We start from the raw sequence: 23,068 nt of genomic DNA, 5'->3' as shown, positions 1-23,068 counted from the left end.
ACCAGAACAACTTCATGGCAGCAGCAGCAACGTCAGCATATGTACATAACACCGCACATTCTAAGAATCATCGTCTGTTTGGTATCTGTCAACTTTGTAGTGCACCTAGCTACCGACCGCTATGATTCCTCCACGGAACATGCGCTTATCCTCGATGCGCTCCCGTCACATTTCCCACCACCGACGATGTTCAAGCACTTCGCGGTACGTGGTATCGCACTAGTGTCCAATCTGGCCTTTCTGCATATCCGGCTCTTGTTCCTTAGGCATGTCAACCAGACGAAGGCTCTTCCAGTTGTTTGGTGGAACAGTTTTTACTGCTGTAGAGCTCAGTGCAGGGAAAGCTTCCGCTGCAATACGAGGCTTTTGACGTATTGCAAGACTGCTGACGGATGACGGTCCTACCTTCTGACCATCCGCTATACCGTTCATTATGACCTGCTTCTCTGTGCGTGGGTTCCTGGGCGTGCTCCGGGTGTCCGAACCACGATGAAACTTCGATGAAGGAGCACGCTTCAATTTCTTCAAGTGCTGTTTGGCTTCTCGAATCTTTTCTTCAAGCATCTTCTTTCTGTTGATTGAGCCATTCCTCTCGGCAGTCACATTGTGTAGCGTGGCCTGCCAGATGGTTATGAGGCTGGTCAGGTGCTGAAGCTCAGCGGTTTGCCGATCAAATGCTGGCCCAGCTGAGGTGTGTGGGCTCGGGACTGCAGGCTGATCAACACGACATAGATCAGAGCTCGATGTGTGTTCTTTAGACCACCTCTCTTGCTCTCCCTTTAGTCCGTCGTAGTCCGCCTGGAGTACCGCCTTCTCGATTTGGAGCATTTGGATATCGTTGCTGATTTGATCGTATCCTTCCTTGAAAGCCCTAGCCTCATCATCACGGTCCCTATACTTCTTTTCCACTTCGAGTTTCACTCGCTTGAGCAACACTTGTTCTCGATCCCCTTGTAAGATCTTGGCTTCCAATAGCTTGTTTTCGTCCAGAAGTTTAGCATAGCGCAGAGCTTTCGCTTCCAAATCCTCAAGCCGACCAGCAAACCTAGCTTTCTCATCGTGCACCCGGCTTTCAACCAACTTCTGCACCTTCCTGTAGTAGTCTCTCTCAAGCTCGCGATACTTGTCGCTCAAGAGTTTCTCTCTGTTCGTGGCGTTGTTCTCGGAAGCTGCTAATCTTATCTCTAGATCTTCTTTCTTGCGCTCCGCGTCTTCGAGCGCGCGCGAGATTTTTGTATATTCTGCACTTAGTTTGTTAAAATCATACATGCATTCGTCCATCTTCTGCCTCGCCAGCTTGAGCTCTTCGATATCGGTTGGTCTGTTCTTCCAAAATGCTTCCATCGTAAACAGCACCTGGTCTGCAATTCTGATTTGTAGATCGTCGATCATCAGGTCCGATGCGTGGTGGCAAGTACATGGGGGTAGACTTTCTCGTGAGAGACGTGTCTCCGCTTGAGACAAGGTTTCGTTGCCGTCAACGTTTTGCTCAAAGTATGATGTGCGTGTACGCATGTGGGTTAATTGCTGGACCCAGACAGTCGCTTTCTTTGTCGCTACCTCATCCAGTGTGCCACGCATTGTGTTGAGGAGTTTTTCCAGGTCATTGAGCTCGATAGTAATAATACCTTCCGTTTTGAACTTCAGATCCTCAAAGGCCAACATGCACTCTGCAAAAGACCTGCACGGCTGAGCCTCTGGCGACGCGTCCATGTTTTCCATTGCGACTCGCGAAGAGCCTACTGACGATCTGCAGCGTCGGTAAGCTCTTCGCACTGAACCTCAAAGGTTGCTAAGACCGAGAGTCTTGGTAGCGGGGCGAGACTTTAGATGTGGTGAGGTAAACGCACTTGATCGTATGCTGGGTTGAAGAATGCGGTCGTGTAAGGTTAATGTTGGCGAAGACACCATGCGAGTGATGTTTGGTACCAGGTTGACACAGTTGAACGGTACAAGATTGAGACTCTAGTCTTTCGAGTACGTAGGAGATGCCTGCAAACGAAGAAGTGGGGCCAGAGACGGGTATCACAGGTAAACAAGCGCACTTTGCTCCACGGATATTTACTTTGCTGCAAAAAGTTCTTCTCGCTGCATCACGTCTCAGGTTGTTCGTTACTCTTACTATTGGTAATCACCACCGATATCTCTCGGCTCTCAAGATTGAGGCAGTGACATGGCCAATTATCTGCGAGCCACAGCAGCAGCTTTTACGCCGCTGAGTATCCGGAGGCATGCGGCTTGCCCTCTAGATGGTCAGGGACAGGATGAGATTACCCGCAACAATTCCGGTCCTGGGTCCGCAGTCTGTTCGGTCAGAGAGACATCGAGCAGCCCCAGGATTGAGGTAGGTGCCTAAATAACTCTACCCAAGCTTGAGCTGATAGAGACCAAGACTACAATCGGCTGCCCATTCTGCACTTCCATAGGCCGGCTTCTCAACTGCTGCCAAGCTCGAACAGACTTAGACCCATGCCTGCACTGCGCGGAACTCAGCCAGCTCCTCGACCATAAAAACAAGGAACACCAAGATGAAATGACCGCTTTGCGTGAGCAGTTCAGGCAGCTGAAAGAAGAGACGCCAAACGAGAAGTTCAGCAGGCTATGCGCCGAGAAAAATACGGAGATTGTAGAACTGAAAAGCAAAGTGGAGAAGATGAACACAGAGGACGAGTTGCTGAAGGCGGAGGTTGAGGAATTGACGAAGACGCTGAGAGAACTTGAGGTGAAGATTAAGAAGGCACAGCCTGTTGCGGCGTTTACGATCAAGGAGGCGAAGAAGGGGAAGAGGATGTAGGGTCTGGCAATCAAGCACCGTAGTCGTCAGTGGTGTTGATAGATACTCCCGAGGTCGTCAGGGATGGCAAATGCCGCGCTAGAAAGAGGTCGTCTACGCCAGAAGTAGCCCAATTCCTGACTCGGACTTGAAACAAGCTGCTTCGTGAATGTTCCAAGAAAGCGTAATGGGTGAAAGGGTCAGAACAGCGTGGCCTCTTGGGGTTTGGGGGTGGGAGATTCGCAACGGCTCAGGGACGGAGCTACGGCTAGCGCTGCGCACGGATAATTTCCCCAGCGACACGTTGCGAAAGCTACAGAGGCAAACCCCCTCTCCATCTTCCATCAACTGGCTGTTCGCAACCACCTTCTCCCACTTCTCTTTGTCTTCTTCTTGTCTCTGGGCCCTGGATCGCAATCATGAGCGGCCGTAAGTCACGCCCTCACCTTTCAATGGCCGCGCGCGCGGGCTGTGGACGCAATGCAGCGCAATGCCTGCGAGGAATTTCCGGCACAGCGAGCAGCACAGCTAACAGTTGCACGTAGTACGGTTCCTCGATCTCGTCAAGCCTTTTGTGCCTCTGGTGCCTGAAATTCAGCTGCCGGAGAGCAAGGTCCCTTTCAACAACCGCCTGGTATGGACCGGTCTTACCCTCCTCGTCTTCCTCGTCATGAGCCAGATGCCGCTCTACGGAATCGTGTCGTCTGATACCTCCGACCCGCTCTACTGGCTGCGAATGATGATGGCGAGTAACAGAGGAACACTGATGGAATTGGGTATCACCCCCATCATCACCTCGGGCATGGTCTTCCAGCTTCTTGCCGGAACCCACCTCATCGACGTCAACCTCGACCTCAAGTCTGACCGCGAGCTCTACCAGACCGCCCAGAAGCTCCTCGCCATTCTCCTGTCTTTCGGCCAGGCCGTTGTCTATGTCATCTCCGGTCTCTACGGACAGCCCTCTGACCTCGGCGCCGGTATCTGCGTTCTCCTCGTCATTCAGCTCATGATCGCTGGTCTGATCGTTATCCTCCTCGACGAGCTCCTCCAGAAGGGCTACGGTCTCGGTAGCGGTATCTCGCTCTTCATTGCCACCAACATCTGCGAGTCCATCATGTGGAAGGCCTTCTCCCCCACCACCATCAACACCGGTCGTGGTCCCGAGTTCGAGGGTGCTCTCATTGCCCTTGTCCACTTGCTCTTCACCTGGCCCAACAAGACTGTTGCGCTCAAGGAGGCTTTCTACCGCCAGAACCTCCCCAACGTCATGAACCTCATCTCCACCGTCATTGTCTTCGGCGCTGTCATCTACCTCCAGGGTTTCCGCGTCGAGATTCCCGTCAAGTCCGCCCGCCAGCGTGGTGTCCGTGGCTCGTACCCCGTCCGTCTATTTTACACCTCCAACATGCCCATCATGCTGCAGTCGGCTCTCTCATCCAACGTCTTCTTGATCAGCCAGATGCTCTACAACCGCTTCTCTGACAACCTCCTCGTCAAGCTTCTCGGTGTCTGGGAGCCCAAAGAGGGTTCCGCTCAGCTTTTCGCTACCTCCGGTGTCGCCTACTACATGTATGTCGATCCCTGACTCTACCACAATTTCAGTCACTAATCGTCTCCAGGTCTCCCCCTCTCAGCATCACCGAGGCTCTCTCCGACCCCCTGAAGACTGCCATCTTCATTGTCTACATGCTCGTCGCTTGCGCTGTCTTCTCCAAGACCTGGATCGAGGTTTCTGGCTCATCTCCCCGCGACGTTGCCAAACAACTCAAGGAGCAGGGTCTGGTCATGGCAGGTCACCGTGAGGAGTCCATGTACAAGGAGCTCAAGCGCGTTATCCCCACCGCGGCCGCCTTCGGTGGTGCCTGCATTGGAGCTCTGTCTGTCGGTAGTGATCTTCTCGGCGCCCTCGGCAGCGGTACCGGTATTCTCCTTGCCGTAACTATCATTTACGGATACTTCGAAATCGCCGCCAAGGAGGGCGATATGGCCGGTCTCAAGGGCATGGTCATGGGCTAAATTAGTCCTATAGGGATCTTACTTCTATTGGTTTGGATGGAGGATGGGTTGAGGCTGGTGCGTTTCGCCGCACATTGTAACATATGATCTACGAAACAAAAGTTCGCAAAGGTACTTGGCATCACTTGACGTACTGTAGCATGGCGCCTGGCTAGGCTACCACAGATGCCAGTCCTTGTATAATGCATCATTGTTAACCCTTGAACTGTGTCAGCCTGATTTATACGTGCCAAGCGTGCTCCATGTCTCGCATTGGCCAGTCTAGCGAATCCGAAATGTGGCGTTCTATGCGATGCGACAGTCTGGGCATAACGGCTTAGAACCATCATCCGTAAACTCTGCGGTATGTTCAACATGCGTAATGCGAAGGATAAGCGAATGCGACAACAACTGCGGATGCGAAATTCCGCAGTACAGCTACTACATAAGATGGCTCCGTCGCTGCTTGAGGTGAAGCATCATCGCCATCAAGGGAACTGACCTGCTTCTTACTGTCCATCTTGCTTCATTCCAAAGCTTCAACATTGCTGCTCAGTCGCTTCACTCATATCCAGACCGAGTATTAAACATGGCAAGCCCATTCGGTATTTCACACCTTACTTCGGAATGGAAACGGCAAAATCCACCCAAAGCACCAAACTTCGACTGGGAGATGTACCGTTATGTTCCTTCTCTGGCTGGAGCCATCGTATGCCTCGTTGTCTTTCTCGTAATGGCTCTTCTGCACCTGTATCAGTACCTCAGGTCTAGGAATAGGATTGTCATCTTCGTGGTTATCGGCGCACTCTGTATGTCCTCCCTCTCGCTTCTGGACTACCAGCTTACTGCATTTGCCCATCGTCTGAAGCTGTACCTAACAGAATGCCACAGGCGAAGTCGGTGGCTACGGTGCTCGCATCGCATCGCACTTTGATAACGAAGCCTGGCCCCAGTACATTACCCAGGGTGTACTGACACTCATCGGCCCTCTATGGTTTGCCGCAACCATATACATGATGCTTGGACGTACGATCAGACTTGCCGATGGAGAAGATGTGAGTCTGATTCCAGCGAGGTGGTACACAAGGATCTTCGTCACGGCGGATGTCACGACCTTGATCATCCAGGGCCTAGGTACGTTGTTCCAAGATACGAAGCAGGTTGAAGGAACTTGGGCTAACAGGAAACAGGCGCTAGTATCATGGGTACTATGCAACTCGCCCTCGCCCTCGCCGGAGAAAAAATCGTAATTGCCGGTCTCGCACTCCAAGTCGCTACCTTTATGGTCTTCCTCGTTGCCTCAGTCGATTTCCAAATCCGTATGAACAAGAAAGCTGATTATGCATCTGTAGACTGGAAAAAGATGCTTTACATACTCTACAGCGTCAGCGCGTTGATTCTCTTCCGCTGTACATTCAGACTCATCGAGTACGCAATGGGGAACGCTGCTTATCTGATCGCGCACGAATGGACGCTGTATTGCTTCGACGCCGTACCAATGTTCCTAGTCCTGGTGCTGCTGCTAGTTTTGCAGCCGAGTCGATATGTTGAAGGGGACCTGAAGGTAGCACAGGTGGATGGCGACGGTGAGACGGCTATTGTAGAGAGAAAATGAGGATTTCTCCAGTGAGTTGGTCTGTAATTCTGGCGTGCGTTAAACGAATATCTTGTGCCGATTTCTATGTCCCAACTCCCAATATATTCCTCATATTTCACCCTTTAGTCTGCACGTGGTATGGTTGTCGCATGGGCATTGGTGACCTGGGCCTACCAGAATGAGCGCAACGCACGGCTGTGGTCGCGCATACTCTGTAACCTCACCAGACTGTGCAGACGCCCCGTAAATTATCTCGTATTGCGCGGCCAGAGGCATATCATATGTAAAAGCTCACCTTTGCCATGACGGAATGACTACCCAGACAGATCTTAGCCCCCACCAGGTGCTACTTAGGCACGCGCACGACCCAGGCACTACTGGACGCCTTGCATATCACCACTTTATGCCGCTCCGGGATACCAGTCCATCCAATCCATACTAGCTCCTCGCAGACGTAATTGAGATGGCGCGCCGAAGCACTGGTTTCGTGCCTAAGAAGCCGCATCGCAAGTCGAGAGGCGGATGCCTGACTTGTAAGAGGAAGAAAGTCAAGGTGTGTTTAATTTTCCAGACTTTTTACATATGGACAAAGAGTTAATGTGGCATAGTGCGATGAAACACAACCCATCTGTCGTTACTGCAGTGTGAGAAACCTGAATTGCGAGTACACACAAGACTTGCAATCGGCATCGGGGACACCGTCTTCTGGACCATCGCCTGGTTACGAGATTCGATCATCAGCCTACAACACCGAGGCAGATTTCAATGACCTTTCCTTACAGTTGGCGCCATGGCTCGTTCCGGCCTCCCAAACATCAATAGGCATCTTCACACCTCTCGACCACCAGCTGCTGCGATACTATAAAGCCGTTGTCTGGCGCGATTTTGTGATGCGCGACGACACTGTCTTGAACAACTTACACGAGAATGTTGTCCCCCAACTAGGCATCTCTCATCCTTTCCTTCTCTACGCTATACTCAGCATCGCCGCAAACCACAGCAACGAGCTTATGCCAAACAAGGCCATTGAAAAACAAGCAATACTATATCGCCAAAAGACCTTCTTCTCTTACAAGGAGACACTCAAAGACATCACCGCGGAGAACTACGAAGCAGTCCTCGTCACGGGAGGTCTTCTCCTCGCTCTGGTTCCACCGCCGTCTAGCAACAACGACGACGAGTATCTAGAATGGATGATAGCACTACTGAAACTAAGCGAAGGGCTTCGTATCATTGCTTCACTCCGATGGGCACAAGGCATGGAGAAACTCTCCGTCTACCCCTTGGTGCGACGAGAATTACGCACTCTGCCACCACCACCGCCTATCGTTGATGTCACAGGGGTAGACGCTCCCATCGGGCCCCTAGGAACCACACCCGATAATCCTAATCCAGCACCAACGTACCCACCGACACAGTTCCCCATACAGACCCGCCTGTTCCTACCTCCACCTTTGATGCAGCTCCTCGGCAGCATCATCCGTGGCAAAGCCTCTGGATCTGTTGACTGGCATAGATCAGCGCTACTGCCAGTGTTCCACGCTCTTTCGCCCATATTCCTGTCGCTGTACTACTACCACCTTAATCCCGATTTCTACGTCCGCATCTTTTGTTTCACGTCGTTCCTCATGCCGGAATTCCTCCAGCTGGTGCGTCAAAGAGAACCTCGTGCTTCAGTGCTGTTGGCATGGTTCTTTACATTGGCCGAGTTTGTGCCAAAGGGCTTCTGGGTTGGGGGTAGAGGGCGAAAGATTATCAAGATTCTTGGACGGGAGATTAGAGCACAGTCATCTATTGACGACGGATTCGTTGAAGGAATCTTTAGCAGTGCGCAGAGAATTGTCGATGTGTTGGAGCATGAGGGAGATGAGGCGGCAGCGAAGAGTGTGTTTGAGGATTGGCCTGGCGTCAGTTGGGATGACAGGCCTGGTAGAGATGAGGAATGGGAGTCGGGGCTTTTGAGGACTTGGGTGATTTGAATATGCCCCGGATTTTGATGCCGTGGGTCTTGATGTACAGGAACTAGGCATATCAGTCTGAGCATGACAGTTCAGAACTGTGAGGCACCGGTTCGCCGCAATGTTCTCATTGTCCTATCTCTGCCGCAGTCCCCGCTGTTTCTGCGGCTGCACTCTTATTTCCCCCCTCTGGTGTTTCCTGGCGCTGCCCGCCTCTTGGTTCTCTCAACATGCAATACAACTTGATAGCGTCCTTCTCTCCCTCTCCATCCCTACACTCCATCTCCCTTGCCAGCCGAAACCCAAACTTCTCGTAGATGGCAATATTTGGCTCGCTCCTGCTACTCTCTAGATAGCAACTTCTCCCCTCTTTGTCAGCCATTGTCAGCACTTCTTCCATTAGGGCTCTTCCTACGCCCTGACCCTGACACTCTGGCAGCACAGTAACGATATTGCAGAAGTAGTACCCTTTTGGATCCTTCCACAACTCAGACTGGGCTTCCGCCTGTCGCGCTTTCCATATCCAGTATCGCGTTGTACTGAGGCCGCCGCGTCCGTACCACAAATTCATGCGTATTTGGTTGGCCCAGAGGTACCAGTAGGAGAGGTATAGTGACCAGGACTCGGGTTCTGAGGTCGGTCGGGGTGGAAGCCACATTGCGCAGCCGAGGATCTTGGAGGGATTCGAGGTATCGCGTGCGACGTGGAAGAGGCCATGCTCGATGCCCCAGCGGCATCGTAGGGTAAGGGAAACGCGGTTACGCGTTAGAGAGACCTGAAATTGGCGAGTTAGCGGGTGCATGAGGATGGGTGTCGAGGAGCTTACCTTTTCCCGGTCGGGAAAGACCCAATTGTTGTAGGGATCATTTGCGAAGGCTTGTTGTATGGTATCGATCGCACCGTCGATATCGGCCTCTTTCATGCGCGTCACTTGGATAGGCATTGTGGTGAGGTATTCAGAAAACCCCAGCTCGTTCGTGTATCACGGCGGCAGCAGAACAAAAGTAATATGTGCCAGCTTAAAAACTGGGAGGCGTCGAAATGCAGCCATGATGGGTGCGGGGAGGTTTGCGATAGCTTGTCGCATCCAACATGTGGATAGACGATGGGATTGGGAAGGTCCAAGCGACAGTCACGTGTATTGAGGGCTCCATGTCTTATCTTTTCTGGACAGGTGCATACCAGCCCTCTTCACCAATCCTGCCAGCAGCTATCTTGGCGTTGTTACACGGCGTCAGCCTGTTACGATGCCGGCTTCGAGAGATGAATTCCCAGTCGCGATGCCTTGGACCGACGTGCTAATGTATCCTAAACAACAAGGAGAGCTCCAGACATGACCAGCGACGGTCCAACAGAGTACTCGGATTCTACAAAGCAGAGCAAAGAGAGGCCTATGAAGCTGCGACCCGTTCAACGTGCGGCTGAGAACATCACCACCTCACCGACACCACTGCATGCGCCACACCGCAACACAAGTGACCTGGAACCTGTTGTTAGCAAGGATGTCACGTCCGAGCTATGCGTTGATCCTGCTGTATCGCCTCCGACGAGAATGTCATCTGCATCTTGAGACGATCTGGCCCCAAACAAACAAAGCCCTTCTGTAGACCATGGTACTCTGTATCAGCACTGTAGCAGGTACCATCTGATATGGGTGTTGGAAGCGTTTGGAATGCACTCATGGACATTAGCGACACCGGCTTGTGGCTGCTGCTCTCGGAGCAACTGCTTCGATGTTCGCTGAAACACTCTTGTCGCATATCAGAATTCCTAAAGCTACGAGATGATTGCCTCAAGGTATTTCTATGTGTTGAATACAGGTGTCCTTCTACAGACTCGAGCCTCGGGTACGGGCAGTAACGTCACAGCATGACGGCTGCTCAAGTGGACAAAACAATCATTATGCTTACTGGCTGTCGTTTGAGGCCCTTTTCTGCCGGCTTTTACTGTATTGCTCCTCAAATGGACAAGGCTGACCCACTCCAGATACGAGGATCTCAAACTTTGAGATGTTCTCATACATGGCAAAAACATATTACTTGCCGACTTCGAGTCCAGACAAGAAGGGCTTAGGACTTTGCGGGCATAGTCTTTCAGAAGTCAAGGATTATTGGAAGAGAACCAGTAATGAACAGTCTAGGTTGTGAGCGAAATCCCAAGGCGGCGCCCTTATGACTTGCGTCACTTTCGACCCATCTTGTAAATGGCAGACCCAACTAATTGTGGACTTCTTGCCAGCACTGTTGGTCACAGAATGTCTCGATCGACCGTCAGCACAAGCTGCGGTTGATAGACTGAGAACCTGGATTCTTGTTCTGCCCGAACCTCCTTATTTGGCCAATACCTGTTGTGGGCCGCATCGGATTCAACAGACAATCTTCATTCCCAGTGCATCAAGGGAAGTGGGTTGCATAGAACGCGTAATGGACAACTCGGGTCAGATTTCAGGACCTATTTCGATGCCGCAGTCGACAAGGAAATGGCTCGTCTTGTACTTGATTAATCCTGCAGTCAAGTTGCTGCAAAAATCTATTACTCTCGCACCCAAGATGATCTTGGCCTGACAGGGCCCTATGCATACAATGTCAATATTTCTGCAGTAAAGGACACATGTACTGTGCTCTTCTTGAGATTCAGGAAGATGAGATGGATACTAGATCACTCACAAGGCCTAATTCTTCCACCAAGAATACTTGATCACTACGCGCCACCGCTTCAAATATACTTGTCGGTGTGTCATATTCACTGCAAGACGGGTAAGATTCATGGTGGGCAACCGAATAACTCTCGGTTCTGTGTTCTACGTGCTCGCATCTAAAATGTTGAACAAACGATACAAACCTTCGAAGCCCGGCACGAATCTTGCGCACATACCATGGTAGTTGCGGTGCAAGCAGACAAGAATATCACGCGGACCATCTTTGAGCGACATCAGGACGTCCAGAGCTGCTGCCCAACTCCGGGTCCTTCACTTCGACCCGCACCTTGTCCCCCATTGGTATTGGTATTACTAGAAAAGATCACACATGGAAAAGAGAAAAGGCACAAGGTTCATGGATTAGAATGTTTGATTGTGAGAGTGAAAGAGGTAGCATGGGCATGGCGCGTCCCTAGTACGAGTCAAGTCGATGAGTCCAACGATAGTGTTTACGCTATGGTGTCCTAAAGATACCATATATCATGTTTTCTTGTACGGCTCACACGCAAAACTATGTTGCCACATGATGTACACGCTTTTTCGTATCCCGCAAACCCGACTGCACACAGGCGCACTTCTCTTTTCCTCAATGCAACAGCAAGCATGGCCAGTTATCCAGCCAAAGTGTGTTGCTTTTGCTATTAGACCAAGACTTTCCGCTTCCGCGACAACGCTCACACATGTGCACACCCACCCACACAGACAGCGATAGTTCTACCCATCCAAACTTACTCACCGCCTAGATGTGAACCTTGGACTTACACAGTACACCGACACCGTGATTATGTCAACATGTTCGCGCAAGAACAAACCCCACACTACTCCGACTACCCCAACGTCTTCGTCATCGATCGGCAGTCCTGCATGCGCAGCTTACCGAATCCCGTCTGATGACACCCTCCCGCGGCGTGGCAAACAAGCGCAAGCGGTTCCGGACGTCGAATGCGAGATGCTTGGGTGGGACATGTTTTCCGCCGGACCGTTGATGGGTAGATGGATGGAGGTGTGTGGCATTTGTGGCAAGGCCCTGCTTTTGCTGTTGGGGCTATGCTATGCTACGCTATGCTTGATGGTGGCGATGTGATGCGTAAATCGGCCCGCGATATACACGCAGATGTATTGACCTGACCGGTGGATAAAAAAGATCAGTAGGGTTGAAATCACCGAGAGTGTCTCTGAGGAACCTCGAATGTGTTTAATGAAGTTCGAAGCCAAATGCGAGCAAAAGATTGAATATGATGTTAATGTAGAGCACTTGCTCATCAGCGATGATCGTGCCTGCGATCAACATGCTGACGATCTCTCTTAGGCATCGTCCCGAGGTCGTCTCTCGCTTATTCTTGTGTAGTATCGTCTGATATCAGCTGATTGTTGGGCTGTGTAGTCCTTTGTAGCCGGCATCTTCCATGGGCAGCAGCTCTTCCAAGGCTATATAGATTATGCAACGACTAGGCTTAGTAACAGACAAACTTGGATGTAGGCACGAAGACGGAACGCGACGTGTTGAGGGCTTTGTGAGCTTCCAGGTTCCACTTAAAGGCACGATTGACGGTGTTGCATCCATGTAGTGACGATCCGGAGCTTGTGGGCGGGAAAGCAGAGCGAACGGTACATGATGCCCCAGAGAATTTTAGGTGGTATAACTAGAGCGCCAGTTGCAAGATGCATCAATCCTGCATCTGCCGAAAGAACTAGCGATATAGAAGCGCGTGGCGTTAAGGCAGCTAGGGAGACTGGAAATCCGTACACGAAGGAAGCAACTGCTGTAGCACTTTGGCAACGATATGGTGAGATGTTCCTGGGTCATGGTGATACCTGTTGATCAACAGAGGCAACGTATGCTTTGTGTGAAGATGGTCCAAACCACCCGTATGACAGTGTGCAGTGCCTGCATGTACCCATTGAGTTGGACCGTATAATGAGTGGGTAACCATAAGAGCAAAGTGTGCATACATGCGACCCGCCTGCGGCTGACACCTCAATGTTGGGCAGCTAGGCAGCCAGTACTGGAGAGCGAGAGCGATAGCGATCGGAAAAAGCGGAAGCAAAGAAAAGGGGATGAAACAGCGTCCGGAAGGTAAGCCACCTTGTTTTGTCGTGCAGGCTGTCCTTGGGCGGTCTGTTTTGAGCGATTCCAGGTGATCCCAGGATGCGGATTGCTGTCCATGCTGGTTGGATGAGGGGCAGTGTTGCGGGCGCTGACGGAGCGCCTACTAGCCGCGTCGGCGTGAGAACATCGGTAGGTCAAGAGAAGGAGCAAGCCGGGCTGGCATGGTCATCGGACAGGTTGGGAAGGCAGGTGAGAATGCGGCAGGTCGGGCAATAAGCGAGTTGCGTATACTTTACGCATCGATCAGATCTTCGCCGTGGGCGCCCAAAAATAGGCGTTCAATTTACCAAGGGCCCGCAAATCAGGAGCATGCAGGTGTGACTGCTTGTGCGCATAATCGCGGGCGAATAAACAAGGTACTGTGTCGTCGCTCAGTGGTGGAAGCGGCGTCTGGAGATCGCCGCGTAAGCACAATTTAGCCTAGAGCATCATGTCCAGAGTGAGAAGATGGGCGATTTGCCCATCGGGTGAGGTGGGAGAAGATTCATGGCGCATGCATGGCATTCGTGGGCCCGTTTGCACCGTCACCGTCATACACCTGGCGAGCAGCTACTTGCATATGGGAGCTTCTGCAAGCGAGTCTTAATTGTCAACTCAAAGCATTGTCACCTCCACACAAAGGACCGCCCTTGTCAGCCGTGATGCACGCCGTAGCACCGAACTTGGCGTCCCATTTGACACATTGCCTGATGTAATGGTGGCCGGATGCATGACTGGCGGACACCGAGCCATGTGCTACAAACGAATAGCGACTGCTGTATAGGGTTCCGACTAGGGGTGTGCTGCTGGAATATTAAAGCGGAGTACCATTTCCGTATTGGTGTGTAGTATTACAAGACTCAGGTCGGTGGTGTAACTGCAAAGGGTAAGCATAATGCTCGAGGTGGTCCGACCTCGGATACTCCAGTGTGTGGCAGAGTGCTGATCGAGAAACTTTGCTCTATATTAGTTGCGATACCGACACAAGTTGCAGCAGCAAGCGCCTCAATAACAACACACTGATTCATGACGACGGCCGGATCCATGGCTCCTTCTGGTGCATTGTTGTTGCATCCGAGGATCAGAGCTATTGGCCTCGACGCGGATGCGAGCAGACAACCGAACCTAAAGAGGTGCGACGAGCAGAAGGGTCATGGCGAAGCGGCAGAAGAAAAACAAGCGCTCGTACTGCGCGTGAAACCGAGTCACCGCCGGGCCCTGGTAGAGTGGAGATGATTTTGCGGAGATGCAGGCGGGCTTCAGCTGCTGCGTCGTAAGACATTTAGCATGGGATCGCCCGATAGCTAAGTTTCATCAGTTGCAGCGCTCGGGTGGAGCGAAGGTACAGACGTGTACATGATACCCACGGTCGGTCGTGCTCGTGCCGCCCTCTTAGCTGAGCAAAAAAGTGACGTGAAGCTCGTCCGCACCGCCATGGCCTGTCCATGCTGATGTACCTACAACTTGCACACAACAAGCGAGTAGGCGGCCGTCGTGTTGGCACAGTGGCGGTCTGGCTGGGCAGACCCGTACCCCGGCCACCAACGCATATCGTATATGTGGAATTGCCATCTTGCCCCATGGTTGTGACCCTTTAGCATTTTCAGTGGGGCGGGCGCCGGTGTCCGGTTCCCTAGACGTGCGTCACACGCACATGTTGAGACGAGATGCGGGAGGAGGTGGTACCGTTGGTGTGTCTCTCTGAGTTGTGCAGGAGGACTATAAGCCGGCAATTAGTCAAGGTTGCGTCCATCCAGCACAACTCGCAGCAGCAAGGAGGCTCACCGACGAGCTAGTGTGGCTGCTGATCGAAGCACCCAGGAGGCTTCGACGGAGCATGGTGATTGGGCAGAGACTTCTCGACGTTGAGCAAGTGGGCTCTCGAGCCGCCTAGTGAGGCTAATGCTCGCACCAAGGCTAAGGATAAAGTGCCGCCGCGCCCGCAAGAGAGAATTTCACGTTCGCATGGGCCGACAGGGAGTCTAGAACACGCATCACAAAGACAAGCCATCACCTTGCTAGGGATCGTCGTCATCCACAAGTAATGCAGCTACCGAGCCCTCCGTATTCTTTCTCATGCAACTTGTCCACTGCGTGCTTCACCTGACGCTTGGCTAGGGCTGCGTGACCGAGATTCAACACGTAGCCGGACCAAGTCTAGTGAGTGGTTGTTCTGACGGCCTGAGACGATGGCAGTGCGAGTGACATTCTTGCCAAAGGTAATGTCGTGTCGAGCTTACCATGACACCGACAGGGTAGGGCAAGCCATGAAAATACTTTCTGGTTGGCTAGCTAGCGTCGAGAAGGCGATGCCGCTCATACCGCAATTTTTGTTCTGCCAACAGTCTTTGAGACGATGCAGCGCCACGTTTGAGACCCACTCGACTCGTGGGTCACCCGCAGATACGTCATTAAAGGGCTTTTCTTGCCGTGTTGCAGATTGCCGGACTGGGGCTGTCAGTGATGGGCGGCGCTCGGCCTCGACACATTTTGAAGAGTCCAGTACCCGTGCCGCGTCAGTCCAGGCGATTTCGCCAAAATAATGCCGGAGGAAAGCCTTCTTGAAACTACAGCGTTTGCAATCTCGATGGACGAGACCAGGAGCGCGCAGCACGGCTAGTAGGCACGGATTTCCAGATGGTGTACAGTGATGTCTGCGGGCGCTATTGTGCCCAGTGCTTGCTGCGTGGCCTATTCCCTCGTGCGGATGAGCTCAAGACAAGGCCATGGGAGAATGCGCGTCAGCATTCAGCACCTCGACTCGACAGTTCGCAGGTTGTGTGAACACAATCCAGCGACGCTGTGCAGAACAGGTTCCGGTGACAGCTCGGTGCTTACTTTTCCTGTCAACGTATCCGTCTCGTGATGCACAAGTGGTACAGCTACGCCGCAATTTTTCGTGGATTAAAATGACCGAGGCCGCGCGCTGCAGAGTCATACTGGCTGGGTGTGATACGCGGGATGTGCTGAATTACGGGACACGGTGCATTGATTCGCTGTCGGTGGCTCGCGCTAGTTGCAATATCGTTCACTGACGCCCACCTTCGGTGCACTTTGATGCTGACCGACCTGTGATAGTAGTTGCTTCTTCTTTGGCACAATAAAGATCCTGCGTTCTGGCGCCTGCAAGAGTGTTGCCATGAAGAACCGCTTCGTGATTGGGTTTCATGTGGAAAAGATGAATGCGACCTGTTTTTAATGTCCCTGGACTGCAGCCAAGTAAACGTTGATGATGTATTTTTTGCATGCATCCTTGAATGACACTCCATGCAAGGACCCAAGTGCAGCTTTCATATGCTCTTTTTGGCGACAAGATGCAAGCCCCCTGACATGATCCTGTTCGTTTGAACCGCCAAAAACATCCTTGTGCCGCGTTGGACCGCTGTCGATCATTCAGGCGGGACGAGGCCAGGGTAGGCCTCTCGGCGCTTCGGCTGCATCTCATCAGCCACGCGGGGATTTTCTCATTTCTGGTTGTCGAACGGCATTACCACTTTGGGCCTGGTCACCGTGGGGTCGCTCAGGGAGGTGTGAAGGCCTTGTCGCTGGAATGGATCATATCAGCCCGCTTGTCATCTTGGTTGAGACAGCCGTGCTGCCAATAACGGTAGATTCTCACTACGCAAGCTCGCTGCTTCGTCACCGCGGCGCAGCCAGCCTTTTTGCGTCGTATTCGTTGCAGCCAGCCTTTATTGTAATGAAGGCATCCACTGCACCCACTGCGACGTTGAACAAAGTACCGGCGTCCTATAATAGGATTCGACCTAGTGTATAGACAGACTATTTGCAGTGCTAGACGATCTCGCAAGGACAATGACAAGCCACCATGTGAGCGCGCGTATCGCCATACCGACCGCACTGTGCCCGGTGGTCAAGAGTGTCGGGTGTGATGCAGCGGTTCAGTGTGTTGACTTGGGTCACGGCGTCTGTGTTTGCATCAATCAGCCGGCCGGTCGGTTGTTCAAGCCCGATGTTCGACGTTGGCAGCGTGCACATGGTTTCAAGGCGTGCCTAGGTGGAACCCGGTGCTGGCCAAAGGTTAAAGTGCTTTTCCTCGGCGCTGCCTGAGTCTAACAAGGGTGTCAGACTCGACACAACCACGAGTACGGGGAGGGGTGGACGCACTTTAGGCGTAACCCGTCGTGGCGGCACATGCACCCACGCCGGGGGGTCGACCGATGGACAGGCGGCTTCTTGCGTCCGGTGTGCTCAGACTGCTGAGGCGTTTGCAGCGTAGTGAGTATGCAAGGCTGATGACATGCCTGTGCTAGGCGAAGGCTCTACGCTGATTGCTCTAATCTCCGCGAGTCGCCCGCCGTTGGCTGTGTGACCTCCGCCAGCGACGCATGTGTCTGATACTGCATCGGTGCATCCATCTGCAAAGTCCCATGTCATCGACTCGCCCGTCCCCGTTGAAAGCGGCAGGGGTGGATTAGGTGCATGTCGAATTCTGGAAGACGCTCGGCTAGACAGAGGCCAATCAAGGCATCGGAGCAGCGCCCACCCCAGATCGCGCTTGGATACCGTGGGCCAGCAGTGTGGTTTGCCGGCTGCACGCGCAACCAAGCAGGAGGTGCTGGGAGCGGGTATTGTGGACCGATTCACTCTCGCGGGCGGTGGTGATTGGCTGTGCCTGCTAGCGCGTCGACCGCTGTGAAGGACAAGTAGCGCAGCAGGACCCAACCTCGCTCTCCAACCCTATCCGACGACTACTGCGCCAACCAAAGTCTGAAGCCCCATCCGCCCCTGATCTCGCGATGCTGCTGGCGCCGACACGGATCTCTGCTTGATATGCACCATGAACATGCATGGCTCCCACACCACTACCCATGTCGCCCTCGAGTATCGCCGGTCCTCTTCCACTAATCATGCTACCCTCAGACGCGGCTAAAACATGACGCTGCCAGAGTGCGGGCGCCCTTCAGGCTCCGTGTGCGTACAACAGCCCTAGGACTAGCTGACCGCCTTGAGGGCCGCCGCCCCATGCACACGACACTCAACCCCGGTGCGGAGCCCAGCTGAGTCGCACTGCACAACGTGTCTGTACAAGGCCTAGTCGCACTACCGCATTCTGCCATCATCGTGGCGGGCGTTGTGGTTCCCTTGTCTGCCCTCCATGAGCCGGCCGTCGTCTAGCTGCACGGATGCTCCGTTGCGCGTTGCGCCATGATACATGGTACGCCTCCCTCGTCCGCCTTCCCTGTCTTGTGATTTGGTCATTGCAAGCGTTCCTTTTCGCTTTCTGCACTATGCCTTTCGTTGATCGTTCCAGCCGTGCCACTGGCCCTGGTCGTCACAGCGCTCCCTCACCGAGCCATCCCTTGGTGGCTCCGCGTAGTCAATACACTCCCGTTCCTTGTCTGCATCTATTCCACTATTAGCTGTTCTTGAGTTTCGCTAGCCTAGCCCTGGTATGCCTTGTACCATGACTCTTGCCGCGAGGTTACCTCAATTTCCCCATCCACCCTTCCTGATGTGTCTATATCTCTTGGCAGCCCATATACCTATGCAGATGCCCCCAACCCAGTCACGCTTCAAAGTCAGACAAGAGTGATTGTATCCGACACAACCGCCTACCAGTACACACACATATATATACAAACCGCCCGAGACATCTCCCCTTCGACTGTACATGATCACTGCCTTCCCACCATACCACCTCGCCAACATGTCCGGCCACATGCAAACCTCACAGCTGCACCGACGTTCCTCCCGCAGCTCCGGAAGCCAGGCACCATGCAAATCATCACGCATTGAGAAGACAAAGAGCTACCACAACAGCCCGAAGGCAATGGAGAGGAGGAAGACTACGACAGAGACCAAGCTCTATGCTACTCTGGATGACCACTACAGGATGATGTTTGGTGTGTCCCAAGAGGAGGAGGAAGAACGTCCCCAACAGAGCAGACCTGTTAGCTGGCATCCGTCGTCATCACAGTGCCAGGCTTCACAACAAACAAACTACTTTGAACCCATGCCTCATCAGCAGTGGTCACAACATTATTCCCCATCAGACCGCGACTCTCATCACGGTTCCGATTTCTACTCACTGTCTACACGCAACTCCATGTTCGAGCCCATGACTAGTGCGTCGACATATACCAACACGCAATCAGAGTGTGGATGGTCCCAACACACGCCTGGCTACGTTCATTCTTCACTCAACACTCCTTCCACGGAGGCTTTGCCCTGGTATCTGCAGCAGTGGGCCCAAAAGAACCAAGCACAAACATCCTCCAGCTTCCTGCCTATTCAACACCCTGCTCAACAAGACCAAGACATGGAAGACGACGACGGGGAGAAGCTTGTTGCATTGGGCCTGTATGACGCACCCGAGCCATCACTCAGCTGGGGCGCTCTTAGCGAAGGGACAGGAAAGGGCCTCAAGCTTGAAGAGACATGGCAACCACCTGAGGAGGAAGATGGCGAAGAGGAGGATGATGATGATGCCAGCTCAGAGGCCAGTGTCGAAGAGCCATCTCCACCTCTTCCAGCAGTGCAACAGAGCCAGCACCTTCCTGTCCACGTCAAGTCTCAAACACCGGGCAACATGGAGGGACAGAGCTTCTTCTTTGATGAGGACGAGTCGGTTACCAAGGAGTGGTGGTTTCAACAGATGAAGCAGCCCACCATGCCGGTGCGGGACGCCGGGCTGGGATATGGATGGCTATGAGCCGGATCTCTGTTTCAAACGTGCAACTACGACACAGGAGCACCAGCCTATTTCTTGAGGCGAATTCTTTTAGCACAGCGAGGCGTTTTGCATGGTTCCGCTTGGAACCGGAAAAGACTTTTAGAGATACCCAGCCTTTAGTGGCAGTTGAGTGAGGCTTTGCATCGCTCACTATGAGGTCAGATGAAGATATCGTATTTAGATAGCAACATGAACCAAATCAACCAGATCACATCGAACCTGGAATCACTGCACTGCTATGCCGGTTCTGAACATCTCGACTCCATGAGTCATCTAATGGTACATACGCCTGGGCAGCAATCCGAGGTCCACCATTGACGAGAAGGGAAGGTGCTTCCTGCCCCAGTATTCGCATTTCGCCGTGACAACGTCAATCCTCGGCCTCCATAGCCCACACGCTTCTCCAACGCTTCTAGCCTTCTCGTATAGCCACGGTCCCAACATATATACATTTGTCTCGGCGCAGGCCGCTATGTACCACTCTTTAGTGTACCGAACCCACGTACTCCGTAGTGTCTAAGGCGGCCAGTACAAGACACAGCAAATCACACGTCGGCGACATGCCGCCGTCCTCCGAGCCCGTCCCCTAGGTCCTCGTCTGGCGCAGATCGGCCAACGCGCATTTGTGTCACAATGCCCGGCAAAGGACCGAAGAGTGTAGAATAATTCAGCAGCCTCACCAAGAGTGGCATGATGGTGCAAAACACGCACACACCACGTCAAAGCGAAGCGATGCTGACACTCTGAGGTCCGACCGGTCTTTTACGCCGTCGGACGGAGCGAGCCACGCAGCCCTGTGCGGCAGATTGTGGAAGCTTGCAGAATCGTCCTCCGCGTCGCTCAGTGCCGCTCAACATCGGCCAGACCCGCTTCAGTTGCCCTGACCAAACATTGAAGCACCTCTTGATCCGCTAGGGCCGAAGTTTACCAGCTAACCGAGTTGTTGGCTGCCACGCTCATGTTTTCCCATCCTGTCAAGGCGCTCACCGGAGACTAGGCAAGTAGTGCGAATTAAGATTTTCAGACGGGAAAGGTTCCAGAAGACGGGGTTGCGAGATTGAGTTCTCAGCCTAGAGGAAAGAAAAAACACACTTCCTAGGTTTTGCCGGATGGTCTCTGCGTCATTGGCTCGATTCGAAAAGTGGTCGTCTCCGTGGTAGCGCTTATCGATACGGACCTCTCTGCAAGACTGAGGAAATTTACTCGGAGTGATGGCCTGCCAACACGAGTTCACGTGCCTCCGTCTGCAACGCATCGGCTAGCCAATCGCAAACTCTGAAGCTGTCGACTGCACAAACGCGTCGAGCTGCGCGACTACTCGAGTGCTAAATATGGAATCGCATACAGCATTTGTTGTCACGGCGTGGCGCGATAGACAGGAGCTTCTTCAGCTGCGCCAGGACTTGTACAGTCCAGAAGCTAGTAGCAGAGAGAAAGCGGTCAACAAGGTAAGCTAAGGCGGAATCACGCGACCCGCAGGGAGTCCTGCCTTTGAGGTCGACAGCCACAGTGTGCTGATGCGAGGTAGGTGTTTGCGTGGCGACTACGGAAACCTGATGGACTGCCCTTGCTGCTAGATTCGACGGCAGACATTGTGGATGTAGTGCTTCAAGATACACGGGGCGGTTTGCAACACAACGCCCTGCGGTTGTTGTATGCTACTGCGATATCAAGGTAGGTCTGTTAGACGTTGTTATCCTAAGGACGTCTCATGTCCCAACTGTCTTTCTATCCTGAACATGAGCATCTTCATTCTGGTTTTACCTTTTGCATACACTCTATTCTTTTTCTTCCATCCATCTGGTTGTTGAATCATCTTTCTTGTCAGCATTTTCGTCCAAGTTTATTTCAAGTCTATCACGGCTGCTGTTCCGCGAGGAACCAATCGCAACTTTTATCTGACCCCCAATAGATTCATAACTGGCATAGCAGACACGCAGATCGACCTGACCCGCGACCGCCCATCATGGTTTCCCCCTGGCAAATCCCTTCAGCTCCCTATTACCCTCCTGGAGATCCGTCACCGCATCGTCCACCGGCACCTTCCTTCCCTCGCAGAGCTAAAGCGGGCTGCTGCCGATTCGCTCGAGTGGCTCTGGGAGTGGTACTGGGGCCAACTGGACCATGCGTTCAAGACGGGCGGTGCAGTTGTTGCAACAGAAGAAGATGAAGAACTTGGTGTCGAGAGCAGAGAAGCTGTCCGAGAGAAACTGCAGAGTATTCTCAAAGCTTTCGTCAAAGAGCGGAAAAGTGAAATCAAGAATAGGAAGAAAGACGACACCAAAGCCGCTGAAACAGCTTTATCTACGTACAATCTGCGTTTTGCTCCTAATGCTACGACGACGCCCTCTTCGCAGACGCAACGCGTGCTCCTCGAGCTACTGGTCCAGGGGAAGATGATTCTACCCACAGACAAGAAAATGGGTAGTACCATGTCTGGCGCCTTCATCATCTGGACACCCCTGTTACGCGCTTTCTGCACCAGCGTCGTGGACTTTACAGAGCTGGTTGGGCATCTTACAAGTTTCATGAATGCTCCTTCGAGGGACATGGTGCACCCGGAGATGGATCCTGTTCGAGAGGGCCTGCATGAATGGGTTCTGCACTTAGTTATTTCGAAGGAGTGGGCAGTCTTGAGACAAACCGCAAAGGGTGATGTTGTGGAACTGACTCTTGGCCATTGTTTCTCGCATCCTACGTTCTGGAATTTGAAGCTCGCAGAGAAGTTACTGGAGGGGGGAAGTGTGGCGAATGAAAAATCATGGCGAGCGGTGCTTAATGCTGCTAGAGCCGATGGCGCGGGCGAGGAGATGGATGTCGATGTCCAGGTCGAGGGCATTGAGCGGGCCTTGCCGGTTAGAGAGAATGAGGGCAAAGAGGATGTGGTCAGGGAGAAGATCAAGGGGCCGACCAAGGTGCTGGGCATGTGGAAGCCCAAGCCTATTGGGTGGTTGCCTCAGGGTTGGGAGGATGATGAATGAGGGGATTCACCTAAAAGTAAGAGCATGTCTTGTCACTATGATGCAAATACTTAGTACATGACTTGAACCCACATAGTATGAAGAATACCCGTCTTTGGGTAAAATGTAATTTATTCAACCATGTTCACTACAATCATCGTTTTCAGACCAGGTTGACTATCCCGGTTTCCCTTTAGCCTTTGAAGATATCCCCTGGTTTGTTGTAGATTCTAGTTGGCTTGCAACCTATATTTGTTTCCGTGCACAGGTCTGCTCGCCCGGTTTTCTCAAGCAAGTATTGAGC

The 23,068-nt window shown here is 52.7% G+C and overlaps 7 protein-coding genes across 7 annotated transcripts; 5 read left to right on the top strand and 2 right to left on the bottom strand.

The window, feature by feature from the left end:
• Window positions 1–219: 219 nt before the first annotated feature.
• ACET3X_004418 (uncharacterized protein) lies at window positions 220–1,722 on the bottom strand (the record flags this gene model as incomplete). Its single annotated transcript, XM_069450620.1, has 1 exon — window positions 220–1,722. The coding sequence occupies one exon, from the start codon at window positions 1,720–1,722 to the stop codon at window positions 220–222; it is 1,503 nt and encodes a 500-aa protein (XP_069308396.1).
• Window positions 1,723–3,100: 1,378 nt separating this feature from the next.
• ACET3X_004417 (uncharacterized protein) lies at window positions 3,101–4,988 on the top strand. The gene is made up of 3 exons (XM_069450619.1): window positions 3,101–3,202; window positions 3,319–4,342; window positions 4,393–4,988. The coding sequence occupies exons 1-3, from the start codon at window positions 3,193–3,195 to the stop codon at window positions 4,787–4,789; spliced, it is 1,431 nt and encodes a 476-aa protein (XP_069308395.1). The 5' UTR covers window positions 3,101–3,192; the 3' UTR covers window positions 4,790–4,988.
• A 369-nt stretch (window positions 4,989–5,357) lies between these two features.
• On the top strand, window positions 5,358–6,383 carry ACET3X_004416 (uncharacterized protein; the record flags this gene model as incomplete). The annotated part of the gene is made up of 3 exons (XM_069450618.1): window positions 5,358–5,577; window positions 5,660–5,902; window positions 5,959–6,383. The coding sequence occupies 3 exons, from the start codon at window positions 5,358–5,360 to the stop codon at window positions 6,381–6,383; spliced, it is 888 nt and encodes a 295-aa protein (XP_069308394.1).
• Window positions 6,384–6,828: 445 nt separating this feature from the next.
• On the top strand, window positions 6,829–8,344 carry ACET3X_004415 (uncharacterized protein; the record flags this gene model as incomplete). Its single annotated transcript, XM_069450617.1, has 2 exons — window positions 6,829–6,918; window positions 6,974–8,344. The coding sequence occupies 2 exons, from the start codon at window positions 6,829–6,831 to the stop codon at window positions 8,342–8,344; spliced, it is 1,461 nt and encodes a 486-aa protein (XP_069308393.1).
• A 390-nt stretch (window positions 8,345–8,734) lies between these two features.
• Window positions 8,735–9,266, bottom strand: ACET3X_004414 (uncharacterized protein; the record flags this gene model as incomplete). The annotated part of the gene is made up of 3 exons (XM_069450616.1): window positions 8,735–8,741; window positions 8,791–9,098; window positions 9,150–9,266. The coding sequence occupies 3 exons, from the start codon at window positions 9,264–9,266 to the stop codon at window positions 8,735–8,737; spliced, it is 432 nt and encodes a 143-aa protein (XP_069308392.1).
• A 9,512-nt stretch (window positions 9,267–18,778) lies between these two features.
• On the top strand, window positions 18,779–19,783 carry ACET3X_004413 (uncharacterized protein; the record flags this gene model as incomplete). Its single annotated transcript, XM_069450615.1, has 1 exon — window positions 18,779–19,783. The coding sequence occupies one exon, from the start codon at window positions 18,779–18,781 to the stop codon at window positions 19,781–19,783; it is 1,005 nt and encodes a 334-aa protein (XP_069308391.1).
• A 1,352-nt stretch (window positions 19,784–21,135) lies between these two features.
• Window positions 21,136–22,785, top strand: ACET3X_004412 (uncharacterized protein; the record flags this gene model as incomplete). The annotated part of the gene is made up of 3 exons (XM_069450614.1): window positions 21,136–21,252; window positions 21,333–21,478; window positions 21,717–22,785. 3 exons carry the CDS (start codon window positions 21,136–21,138, stop codon window positions 22,783–22,785), a joined length of 1,332 nt encoding a protein of 443 aa, XP_069308390.1.
• Window positions 22,786–23,068: the final 283 nt, after the last annotated feature.

The sequence above is a fragment of the Alternaria dauci genome, chromosome 3 (genome assembly GCF_042100115.1).
Source record: "Alternaria dauci strain A2016 chromosome 3, whole genome shotgun sequence".
NCBI lineage: Eukaryota > Fungi > Ascomycota > Dothideomycetes > Pleosporales > Pleosporaceae > Alternaria > Alternaria dauci.
The sequence above is the reverse complement of the archived record's forward strand: the minus strand, read 5'-3'. Positions and strand labels throughout refer to the sequence as shown.

Excerpts from the sequence above, each read along its gene's own strand:
- ACET3X_004417 (XM_069450619.1), top strand. Across the intron at positions 4,343-4,392 it reads TCCGGTGTCGCCTACTACAT|GTCTCCCCCTCTCAGCATCA; the intron begins GTATGTCGATCC and ends AATCGTCTCCAG.